This window comes from Procambarus clarkii, chromosome 3 (genome assembly GCF_040958095.1).
Source record: "Procambarus clarkii isolate CNS0578487 chromosome 3, FALCON_Pclarkii_2.0, whole genome shotgun sequence".
In the NCBI taxonomy this organism is placed as follows: domain Eukaryota; kingdom Metazoa; phylum Arthropoda; class Malacostraca; order Decapoda; family Cambaridae; genus Procambarus; species Procambarus clarkii.
In genome coordinates, this window is record NC_091152.1 from 4,583,077 (window position 1) to 4,596,321 (window position 13,245).

Below are 13,245 nucleotides of genomic sequence, written 5' to 3' on the forward strand. Positions count from 1 at the left end.
TGGAGGGGATGATACACACCACATTATGATGGAGGGGGATGATACACACCACATTATGATGGAGGGGGATGATACACACCACATTATGATGGTGGGAATGATACACACCACATTATGATGGAGGGAATGATACACACCACATTATGATGGAGGGGGATGATACACACCACATTATGATGGAGGGGATGATACACCACATTATGATGGAGGGGATGATACACACCACATTATGATGGAGGGGGATGATACACACCACATTATGATGGAGGGGGATGATACACACCACATTATGATGGAGGGGATGATACACCACATTATGATGGAGGGGATGATACACACCACATTATGATGGAGGGGATGATACTCACCACATTATGATGGAGGGGATGATACACACCACATTATGATGGTGGGAATGATACACAACACATTATGATGGAGGGGATGATACTCACCACATTATGATGGAGGGGATGATACACAACACATTATGATGGAGGGAATGATACACAACACATTATGATGGAGGGAATGATACACAACACATTATGATGGAGGGGATGATACACAACACATTATGATGGAGGGAATGATACACAACACATTATGATGGAGGGAATGATACACAACACATTATGATGGAGGGAATGATACACAACACATTATGATGGAGGGGATGATACACAACACATTATGATGGAGGGAATGATACACAACACATTATGATGGAGGGAATGATACACAATACATTATGATGGAGGGGGATGATACTCACCACATTATGATGGAGGGAATGATACACAATACATTATGATGGAGGGGGATGATACTCACCACATTATGGTCATTGCCGTCTTGCCTAGCACAGTCCAGCAGCCACTTACAGAGCATCATCCGTCTTGCTTGCCTCATCTCATCCTGTCAACACAAAGAATACAAACTTATAATGACACATCTATATTACATTAATTTGGAACAAAATTAGAAAAAATTAGTAGTACAATGGGGCCTTGACTTACGATGCTAATTCGTTCCCAGAGATGGATCGTAAGTCAAAATATCGTAAGTCGAAGCAATTTTTCCAACAAAAAATAAAGGGAATTGAATTAATCCGTTCCCCCACCCTCCAAAATATTAACATACAAATACATTTTATACTGAATACAATGTTTTTTTCTAACTACAATACAGTACCTAAGTTTATCTTACCTTTATGGAGGGCTCTTGATGGCATATAGAAGATGGTGATGAGAGGGGGGAAGGAAAGTTCTTACTGTCTGGAAGGGGAGTTCCCTTCCATTATCACAACAGGCAGTGATGTTTTCTCTGGGGGTACTCTCTCTCCTACGTTTTGCCTGAATACCACTAGGACCTGGTTGTGGTTCAGTGCTTGTTTGTCTCACTACAAATTTGTCAAGAGACATTTGTTTTTCCCTTCGTTTTAACATTTGTCTGTAATGATGCATCACTTTAGCACCCATAATGTCCTTTTTCTTAGCCAGTATGGTGGATATCATTGACTGAGATTTGTTGTACTGCCTAGCCAGTCCAACAACCCGCACACCATCTTCATATTTACGAATGATCTCTTGTTTCTGCTCTATGGTCATCCTTACATGGGATCTCATATGTTGAGCCTTACCACTGACTTTCCTGGGACTCATGGCGTGATATATAATAATCACTTTAATGTTCAAAATGCAACAAATCACTACAAAAGCGAAATTTCTTATAGGCGCGATCGTCACTAAGCAGGCAGCTGTAGTAAACTGAAGCAGGTCGGCGGCGTGACTGGGAACCACGAGCTCGGTCGACCCGAACGTGTACCAACAAATATTTTAAGTCGACGACACCATTGGATGTCGAGTCGCATTTTCTGATGAAATTTACATTGTAATTCGAAATTATCGTAAGTAGGGGCAATCGTTAGTCGAGGTGCCACTGTATACTGTCTCCACTCGATCATCCGGACTATATGGGAAGGACCCCCAGCCGGATTATCACATTTTTCGGATAATGGTACTTTTTCACCTACGAGTCCAAAAGTGACCATTTCCAACTATTTTTATACTACAAACAACATAATTTGAATTGCCTTGCCACATACAATTATTAAATATTCAACTAGAAACCTCAACTTACCTTCTTGGTGTTCGTTTTCTTGATTGATGCCACACATCTTGAAGTTAAAAATTCTTAACAATTTACGTAACCTATACTAACACAACACTAAAATTAACACTTAAAATTACTGTACAGTTCATAAGCTAAGTTAGTTTTGACTGCCAGCTGCTGAAGCCTCACTGGTTAAAGGCATTTGGGTTGCCTGTGAGGCCTCACTTGTTGAAGGCGCTTGCTTGCACCTCACTTGTTGAAGGCGCTTGGCTTGCCTGTGGTGCTTCACTTGTTGAAAGCGCTTGGCTTGCCTGTAATGCCTCACTTGTTGAAGGCGCTTGGCTTGCCTGTGGCGCCTCACTTGTTAAAGGCGCTTGCTTGCGCCTCACTTGTTGAAGGCGCTTGGCTTGCCTGTGGCACCTCACTTGTTAAAGGCGCTTGCTTGCGCCTCACTTGTTGAAGGCGCTTGGCTTGCCTGTGGCGCTTCACTTGTTGAAAGCACTTGGCTTGCCTGTAATGCCTCGCTTGTTGAAGGAGCTTGGCTTGCCTGTGGCGCCTCACTTGTTGAGGGCGCTTGGCTGCCTGTGGCGCTTCACTTGTTGAAAGTGCTTGGCTTGCCTGTAGCGCCTCACTTGTTGAAGGCGCTTGGCTGCCTGTGACGCCTCACTGGTTGAACAACACGTAACTTGTCTTTAATTGCTAGGACAATCTTCTTCCTCTTAACACTTCCAGAACGATTGATGCTGCTACCAGACATATTCTTGGCCAAAAATGTTCAAAGTTACTATGAAAATTAAGAAAGTTATTTAAAAAAATATTTCACTAATGGCGCAGCACTGTGACGCCGCACTGGTTGAGGTGTATAACAGTGACTTGTCTTTAATTGTTAAGAGGAAGAAAGTTGTCCTAACACTTCTAGAACGATTGATGCTGCTACCAGACATAGTCTTGGCCAAAATTGTTCAAAGTTACTATGAAAATAAAAAAGCTATGTAAAAAAATATTTCGCTAATGGCGCAGCACTGTGTATAACACGAGGGACGGACGCACATGGGTTGACCAGTGTTGGACGGGTCCACTTGGGGTGGGGCAGCTATAGCACGTTACGTAGGCCGCCAGGAGGAAAAAATTCACAATATTTTTGAAGGAAACTTCAGCCTGTGAACAATGCTTTTAGAAAATTTATTTATTTGTTATTACATAATTACTAGTACTTATTTCATTTGTTTTTGGCTATGATTAATTGTTCTAAAATTAATGGTAGTTCCTGTACCCAGGTGGTCCTTCCTGACGCTCCCCTTCCACCGTCCCAACACCACCTACCCACCCCACCTCCTCCTCCACCATGCGTCTAGAGCCACAGACGGGATTAATATGGTATGGCCGTATTTTCATCCGGCTAAACCAGCTTTTATCCGGATCCTGTGGCCATTTTGGCTGGATATTGTGATAACTTTATCCGATCACGATTTTGGCCGTATAAGGGCGTTTTCCGGATGTTTGAATCCCGGATAATCGCGGGGTTACAGTATACATACTCGGGTTATAAATCTAGTTAAGAAATTACTAAAAGTAATTGATAATTATCCATACTTGTCTTGACCATGTATTTTTATCATGCTTAGTATTTTGTTTCTAACTTATAAATTTAAATGAAAATAAATCAATTGAACTTAGTGGAACTATTGATATAAATCTGGAACAAATCCCTAGTGCACTGTTCTAACTTATGGGTTATTGTCAATTTTTAAACACTAAAATTATACCTTTTGTGGCCCAGATAATTATGTAATGTGTAATGATTTGACCTAAGGATCACATTATTTGGCATCACCATTGTGAAAAGTTCTTCCCAATGTTTTAAGAAATTGATTTTTTTACAATTTTGTTTTAATAATAAATCCGGGTGCAACACCTCACAACCCGAACCAGTATCAGTGAATGAAGGACATGACCGCAATCTAGCCTGATTGCTTTCTAACAATTGGATTTATTGTAAAACAATCTGAAAAATATGCACATAAAACCAGCGTTGAATGTAATGAAACGCCATTTTCTGGGCGAGTCCCAGAGGCTCCCAAGAGCTATCCAGGCTGAATGGGTATGTACAACTTTCTGGCATCCGTCAATGTGCACGGAGTTCTTGCCTACAGAGGACCATGAACCAGAACCTGGCCCCCTCAAGAGGGGCATGAGGAACAATGGCCTATAGAAAACCCCATATGGTTGGGAGCATTCTATGTGTGTCATCGAACGGATCTGGCACCCAGAAAGGTAAGCACCCCAAAACAAACCCCCTATTCTGGTGAAACTATTGCAACCAAAAGCCAAACGAGTATACAGAACTCCACAAACAAATATTAGCAAATGAACATGACATGTCGCCACCCCGCTGCCTGTGCAAACCCCCTACCCCCCCCCCCCCCCCTGAGAGGGGGAAAGGAGGAGCCCAAGACCCACCATGCCGGCAATCCAACCTTCAGTTCTTAGGTTGGATGTCAAAATACACAAATACCCCACCGACCGGAGCGCAGGAGGTATGCCAGTGAGACTCCGGGACTCGCTCAGAAAATGGCGTTTAATTACGTTCAACGCTGGGGAAGCCCCATCAGCTCCCAGGAGCTATCTATCTAAAGACAAGGAAAAACAGGGACTTACCCAGATAGCGGTCAGTCCTCACTCCTCAATACAAAGCCAAGACAACTGGCTGCAACTGCCGACCCAATGCAACGCAGGCCCAGGGACACTGACAAGGTAGAGAGGACCAGGACCTCTCGTGTCCTTGTGTTTGAAGATCAGGGACAATGACAAGTTAGAGAGTGGCCAGGACCCTCTTCGACCTCTAAAAACCCTGTGCCTGAATGTCAACCAAAGACGGCAGCCAAAGCAGTAAACTTGTACATGTCGTGGGCACAAGAATAGACCACAGGCTGGTTAGCCTTAATAATCCTATGGACAACCTGAGAGACCCGAGCCCGGGAACAGGGAAGAAGGGAAACCAGATCAACCCAAAGCGCATCCCTGGCCACCGAAGCCATGGTGTGCAAATAACGGAGGAGAGCTGCAACCAGACACAAGACATGATGCACCCCCGGCCTGACCAACCAAGCATCAACAACCCAAGGACCACTCCGGAAAGCAGCAGCCTCATTCTTCACCAGAAAAGAGGGAGATGGCTGCAACCGAACAAACCTACCACCAGGACCAAAAGAGCAGAAACCCTTGCGCCGGGGGAGAGCATGAAACTCCCCCGACCCGACCCCCAGAGGCCAATGCCAACAGGAAAAAGAGTCATGGAAAAACAATCTTGAACTGAAAGAGCCACTACAAACCGAGGAGGAGAGGAAAGAGCACCCGGTCCAAGGACCAGGACTCAGGCGACGCATGAGCAGGCCAGAGGTGAAACAACGTACGAGACAACTTGCGGAATGGAGCAACTTGTGGAAACGCAAGCTGGAGTGGCTCCGCCAGCGCCGCATGATAGGAGGCGACATAAGATGACGGTCCTGAAACAACCACGACAAGGACAAAACAACCATATCAGATAAAAGTACACCTACGCAGTATTAGGAAAAAAATGGAAGGACCGCTAGGACACCTCATACTGCCGCCAAGACAAGGCACGCAGATGGGAGACGAAGCCAAAATGAAGTCACTTGCGCCCCATACAAATGGTGATATACTCAAGTCAGAAAGGCCAGACGCAAAGTCTCGAGAAGAGCAAACCAGCCTTGTAACAGGCATGACCAATATCCTGAAAGAGGCAAAGCTGTGGGAAGACCCTCAGGTTTGAACACCAAGCAAGCAGTGCCTAAAACCAAGGCTGGGCCGGTCACCAAGAGGCCAAGAGGACTACTCTTCCCAGGTAAGTCACCAAGCGAGCCAGGACTTGGAGCAACAGCTGAACGTGGGGGAATAGGTACAGGTAATCCCACCTCCCTCCAGTCCTGCCTGAAGGCATCCACCCAGACGGCCTAGCAGTTGGCGAAGAGCGCCACGTATACCGGGAGACGCCTCGACCACGCTGACGCAAAGGCCCAAACATCCGGCTTAGCCAACTGAACGAGTTGGCGGCGACCATCCATTCTGTGGACAGGGGAATGAACCTGGACAGGCCATCTGACATGACATTGGGCACCCCCCTCCCCCCCCCAAACGTGAACTGCCAGGAGAGCCAAGCCCCAAAAACTCAGAACTTAGTCACCCGAAGTGACCAGCCCCAAAGAGCCAAAGACCACATTGAACCCTGGTTGATACCTGGTTGATGGGGTTCTTCTACTCCAAGCCCGGCCCGAGGCTAGGATTGACGTGTAATAGTTTGGTCCACCAGGCTGTTGCTTAGAGCGGCCCGCAGGCCCACATACCCCCACTGTTCAGGCAATGACCCACTGGGGAACAGTCCGAATGGAGCCAGACCCTCAATCCGCGAGAGACCCGAGTCCTCTGGAGCGAGATCCACACAGCCACGAACTCCCACACCGTGCTGCGAGCCCAATGGAGGGATGGAACCCATCGCCCCTGGCAGGCCTGGTAAGCACTGGTCACATATCCCCGCTAGAGACGACGTGTCCATGGACACATCGAGCGAGGGCTCAGGTCGGCGCCAAGGCACTGAACCCTGAAAAACCCGAAGAGGAAGCCAGCGATGCAGCAACCGATGCAAGGCCTCCGGAGGCCGAACCCAGCAGTCGCAAGAGAGGTGGAAGGGACGTCTATTAATGAATTTAATCAGTTCCTGCACTGAGCTCGTAATGCGAAACGCTCGTCTTGCGAAAACAACACCACCACTGTCATCAGAGGCGTCCAAGAACCAGCGGGAATGCTAGGAAGCACCATGTAGTATGCTCGTTAATCAAGCGAAAGCTCGTAAATCAAGACATATTTTCTGCGAGTGGCTCGCTCATTACTCGAAATGCTCGTAACTGGAGTCGTGCGTCACTCACGGTTCCACTGTATATAAATTCTACAAATTATACACTTTTGAATATTATTACAGCAAAAATCCAGAGAAGAAATGAATGTGAAACATCAAAATAATCGTGAAACATTATATTCGCTGCAACTGCTGCCCCATGGAATGGCGGGGCCGAGTGACCCTGAGCGCTCCATCATTCAGTGCCCATAATTTGCTCAACGTCCCAGCACCATCACAGCTAAAGTATGTCACATACAATATTTTTTTTTTTTTTTTTTTTAGTTTCCTGTGATCAGTGACTGGATTTTAACAATATAAGAAGAGAAAATAATCTTTTAGAAAGAATTTATTTTTGGCGCACCACAGGGGGGTGTCATTTTAATTCAGTGCATTGCAGTGGTTAAAATGCACCCAAATGCAGAACCTCAGTGAGGAGGTACCCTTGCACTACTCAGAGTGAGGCACTCTCCATTGGAGGCCAATCTCTATAGAACACGTACCTGAACCTAGCGGGAATGTAACCCTGTCAGGGCAGGGGCAGCACCAGTAAGTATCTAGGGAAGAGTAGCCCTAAGCACATGCAGCTCCAGGTAAACAGTTACCAAAATTTCACTCAACAAGTGAGGCTTGTAAACATGCATATGAAAAGCAACTACAGTACTAAAGATTGGAATGGTACACAGGCATATAGGTCCCATCAGGCCAGAGTTCAAAAGATAGCTGACACACATTTTGAAATTTCTGGGACCTAAGGGTTTGTGACTCAGAGCAGTCAACTAATCTGACATCAAGTGAATGACTGAGGATTAACACCAGCAGCTGGCAGCACTGCAGCACCCATGCTAAATGACCTGTAAATTTGTAGACCTCATCCTGGAAACATTCTTCTATCAACATGTTAAACAAGCTACGAGGATGAGGGAAGGGGACGTTCCCTCCATGCTAGATTTGATATTTATCAGGAAGGAGGAAGAAATATTTGAAATTCAGTACCTTCCTTCCTTGGGTAAAAGTGACCATGTCTTTTTGGGAATAAAGTATGCAATGCATTATAATCTGGAAGAAAATAAGGCTGATGCAATTGAAAAACCTGACTTTAGGAGAGGACATTATGGCAACCTTAGAAATTTTTTTAGTGAGTATAATTGGACAGACTTGTTGCTAGGCAAGGAAGTGAATGAGATGTATGTCAAGTTTTGTGAAATATATGATAAAGGCACAAAAACATTTATACCAAAACAGAGATGCAGAACTAGGAAACAGGATTGGTTCAACAGAAATTGCAAGAGGGCCAGAGACCAAAAGGGACAAAAATGGAATCAATACAGGAAGAGGCCAAACCCCCAAACATACCAGCGATACAAAGATGCAAGAAACAGCTACACGGCAGTGAGGAGAGAGGCAGAAAGAAATTTTGAAAATGGGATTGCAGACATGTATGTAAAACAGAACCAGGTCTATTCTATAAATTCATAAACAACAAATTGCAGGTAAAGGATAATATTCAGAGGTTGAAAATGGGAAATAGATTCACAGAAAATGAAAAGGAAACGTGTGAAATATTAAAACAAAAAGTTCCAAAGTGTGTTTGTACAAAATGAAATCTTCAGGGAACCAGACAATAAGAATTCCAGAGAACAACATAGAGCACATTAGAGGTGTCTAGAGACGAAGTGGAAAAAATGCTCAAGGAGCTAAATAAGAACAAAGCAGTTGGTCCAGATGGAGTTTCACCATGGGTTCTGAGAGAATGTGCACCTGAGCTCAGCATTCCACTTCAACTGATTGTTCAGGCACCCCTGTTTACAGGAGTTGTAGCTGATGTGTGGAAAAAGGCTAACATAGTTCTAATCTACAAAAGTGGAAGCAGGGAAGACCACCTTAATTATAGACCTCTATCATTGACAAGTGTAATAGTCAAAATAATTAAAACTAAATGGGTAGAACACCTGGAGAGAAATGATATAATATCAGACAGACAGTATGGTTTTCGATCTGGAAGAGCCTGTGTATCGAATTTACTCAGTTTCTATGATCGAGCAACAGATATACTACAGGAAAGAGATGGTTGGGTTGACAGCATCTATCTGGACCTAAAATAGGCTTTCGACAGAGTTCCACATAAGAAATTGTTCTGGAAACTGGAAAATATTGGAGGGGTGACAGGTAAGCTTCTAACATGGATGAAAAATCTTCTGACATAGAAAAATGAGGGCAGTGATCAGAGGCAATGTATCGGACTGAAAAAATGTCACAAGTGGAGAACCACAGGGTTCAGTTCTTGCACCAGTGATTATTGTCTACATATGATCTACCAGTTGGTATACAGAATTATATGAACATGTTTGCTGATGATGCTAAGATAATAGGAAGGATAAGAAACTTAGATGATTGTCATGCCCTTCAAGATGACCTGGAAAAAATAAGTATATGGAGCACCACTTGGCAAATGGAATTTAATGTTAATAAATGCCATGTTATGGAATGTGGAATAGGAGAACATAGACCCCACACAACCTATATATTATGTGAGAAATCTTTAAAGAATTCTGATAAAGAAAGATCTAGGGGTGGTTCTAGATAGAAAACTATCACCTGAGGACCACAAAGAATATTGTGCGAGGAGCCTATGCCACGCTTTCTAACTTCAGAATTGCTTTTAAATACATGGATGGCAATATACTAAAGAAATTGTTCACGACTTTTGTTAGGCCAAAGCTAGAATATGCAGCTGTTGTGTGGTGCCCATATCTTAAGAAGCACATCAACAAACTGGAAAAGGTGCAGACACGCTACTAAGTGGCTCCCAGAACTGAAGGGCAAGCGCTAGGAGGAGAGGTTAGAGGCATTATATATGACAAAACTAGAAGACAGAAGAAAAAGAGGTGATATGATCACTACATACAAAATAGTAACAGGAATTGATAAAATTGATAGGGAAGATTTCCTGAGACCTGGAACTTTAAGAACAAGAGGTAATGATTTAAACTAGCTAAACACAGATGCCGAAGAAATATAAGAAAATTCACTTTCGCAAACAGTGGTAGACGGTTGGAACAAGTTAGGTGAGAAGGTGGTGGAGGCCAAAACCGTCAGTAGTTTCAAAGCGTTATATGACAAAGAGTGCTGGGAAGACGGGACACCACGAGCGTAGCTCTCATCCTGTAGCTACACTTTGGTAATTACCTAATTACTGGGTGAATAGTCTATAGATTCGTTTTTCTGCATTGTTTGTTTACTTTTTGTAGATCTTGCAGTTGTCTGTTTTGCCTCTCAATTTCGGGGGTTGAATTCTTTTGCTTGAAGGTTATCATGAATCCTGTGATTTCTCAAATTCAAGTTAAAAAATTCAAATGTTTATTCAGGTAAAGTACATACATACAAGAGGTTATACAAAAATTGATAGATTTATAGATAGAGCTAGTACATACAATGCCTAAAGCCACTATTACGCAAAGCGTTTAAGGCAGGAAAAACATTAAAGACTAAAACTTAATACTAATTGAGATTAAAGTTTAAAATGTGTTGAGAACAAATAAAAATAGAGATAAAAAGGGGGAACATGGCAGAAAAAGCAGCACAAATACGATTAGGTCGACAAATAGCGATTGTTTAAAAAACAACAGACATGGGTTGACAATATAGGGGTAAGGTAGGTTACAGGGAATTTATTAGGTAGTGCTTAGTTTTTATCTTAAACTGGTTAAGAGAGGTACAGTCTTTAACATGATTGATAAGGTCATTCCACATACTGGGTCCCTTGACTTGTAGAGCATTTCTAGTTTGATTAAGTCGTACTCTTGGAATATCAAATAGGTATTTGTTTCTGGTGTGGTGCTCATGGGATCTGTTACAACCTTCAATGAAGCTTTTGAGGTCAGGAATTGGCATTACAGTACAGCCTTTTTATATATATATATTTATATTTATTTATATATATATATATATATATATATATATATATATATATATATATATATATATATATATATATATATATATATATATGTCGTACCTAGTAGCCAGAACGCACTTCTCAGCCTACTATGCAAGGCCCTATTTGCCTAATAAGCCAATTTTTCCTGAATTAATATATTTTCTCTAATTTTTTTCTTATAAAATGATAAAGCTACCCATTTCATTATGTATGAGGTCAATTATTTTTTATTGGAGTTAAAATTAACGTAGATATATGACCGAACCTAACCAACCCTACCTAACCTAACCTAACGTATCTTTATAGGTTAGGTTGGGTTAGGTAGCCGAAAAAGGTAGGTTAGGTTAGGTAGGTTAGGTAGTCGAAAAAATATTAATTCATGAAAACTTAGCTTATTATGCAAATCGGGCCTTGCATAGTAGGCTGAGAAGTGCGTTCTGGCTACTAGGTACGACATATATATATATATATATATATATATATATATATATATATATATATATATATATATAATATTTCGGTAGCAGTCTTTCCTGTAGACATATATTATTAAATATGACCGAAAAAGTAAGATTAATAATTCTAACACGAATTTTCTCAATCTTTCGTACATTTCTTTTCACTGTTGGAGGTAAATCAAAAATCAATTCTCCAAAATTCATTTTTATTTCTAGTCTGACGCGACACGAGCGCATTTCGTAAAACTTATTACATTTTCAAAGACTTTAGTTTACAAATACACAACTGAATAGAACTTACGTATCTCCGATTTTGTTTATATCTACATTTGAGAGAGGTGGATGGGGTGAGGTGGCATTAATAGGGTATTAATTTCATCAACACAAGACAGAACACGAAACAATGGGTATTGAATAGAAGTGATTGTAGAAAGCCTATTGGTCCATATTTCTTGATGCTTCTATATTGGAGCGGAGTCTTGAGGTGGGCAGAATATAGTTGTGCATTAATTGGCTGTTGATTGCTTGTGTTGACTTCTTGATGTGTAGTGCCTCGCAAACGTCAAGCCGCCTGCTATCGCTGTATCTATCGATGATTTCTGTGTTGTTTACTAGGATTTCTCTGGCGATGGTTTGGTTGTGGGAAGAGATTATATGTTCCTTAATGGAGCCCTGTTGCTTATGCATCGTTAAACGCCTAGAAAGAGATGTTGTTGTCTTGCCTATATACTGTTTTTTTTGGAGCTTACAGTCCCCAAGAGGGCATTTGAAGGCATAGACGACGTTAGTCTCTTTTAAAGCGTTCTGTTTTGTGTCTGGAGAGTTTCTCATGAGTAGGCAGGCCGTTTTTCTGGTTTTATAGTAAATCGTCAGTTGTATCCTCTGATTTTTGTCTGTAGGGATAACGTTTCTATTAACAATATCTTTCAGGACCCTTTCCTCCGTTTTATGAGCTGTGGAAAAGAAGTTCCTGTAAAATAGTCTAATAGGGGGTATAGGTGTTGTGTTAGTTGTCTCTTCAGAGGTTGCATGGCGTTTCACTTTCCTTCTTATGATGTCTTCGACGAAACCATTGGAGAAGCCGTTGTTGACTAGGACCTGCCTTACCCTACAGAGTTCTTCGTCGACTTGCTTCCATTCTGAGCTGTGGCTGAGAGCACGGTCGACATATGCGTTAACAACACTCCTCTTGTACCTGTCTGGGCAGTCGCTGTTGGCATTTAGGCACATTCCTATGTTCGTTTCCTTAGTGTAGACTGCAGTGTGGAAACCTCCGCTCTTTCTCGACAAGGAAACCTCGACATCCTCACAGACCAACATCACCTCAGCACTGAAACAAGGATTATCAAGAAACTAACAACATTATATGGAGGACCTATGGCAATTCCACGACCAAGAGATGGCTTCCTGAACCTTGCAGGAATTAACCTCACTGAGGACCAAGTCACTCTCCTAAATCTGGGCATAAACTGTCATGTTATGTCCAGACCGAGTGAGATGGCCCGGAAAGTAGAGTTGGAAATTCTGTTGGACGACATATTCGACCTCGAGACACAAAAGAAGGTCACTACCAAAGATACCTTACAAGCAGAACTTATTGCAGAAGGAGGAAAGAATCGAGGCAACTACAGAAGCACCATACTGTTCCCCGAGCTTAAAGCGGCCGCTAAAAGCCTTCGTGAGAACAAGGAGATAGTTGTCAGGAGAGGTGACAAGTCGCCAATATATGTCATTCTTAAAAAAGACGAATATCTGGCGAAAATGAACATCATACTCTCTGACCAAACTAAGTTCCAAAGGGTAACGAAGGACACTACAGC

At 42.5% G+C, this 13,245-nt stretch overlaps 1 protein-coding gene across 4 annotated transcripts in view; it reads right to left on the reverse strand.

The window, feature by feature from the left end:
- The window catches only part of LOC138367385 (uncharacterized), a 232,858-nt gene that overhangs the window by 17,853 nt on the left and 201,760 nt on the right, over positions 1-13,245 (reverse strand). For all 4 annotated transcript variants that reach the window (XR_011229356.1, XM_069328980.1, XM_069328984.1 and 1 more), the window contains one exon: positions 835-918. Coding sequence is in view for 3 of the 4 variants with exons in the window: in XM_069328980.1 (XP_069185081.1) it covers positions 835-918 (84 nt within the window). In the remaining variant the exon portion in view is untranslated. The remainder of the gene's footprint in view (positions 1-834; positions 919-13,245) is intronic.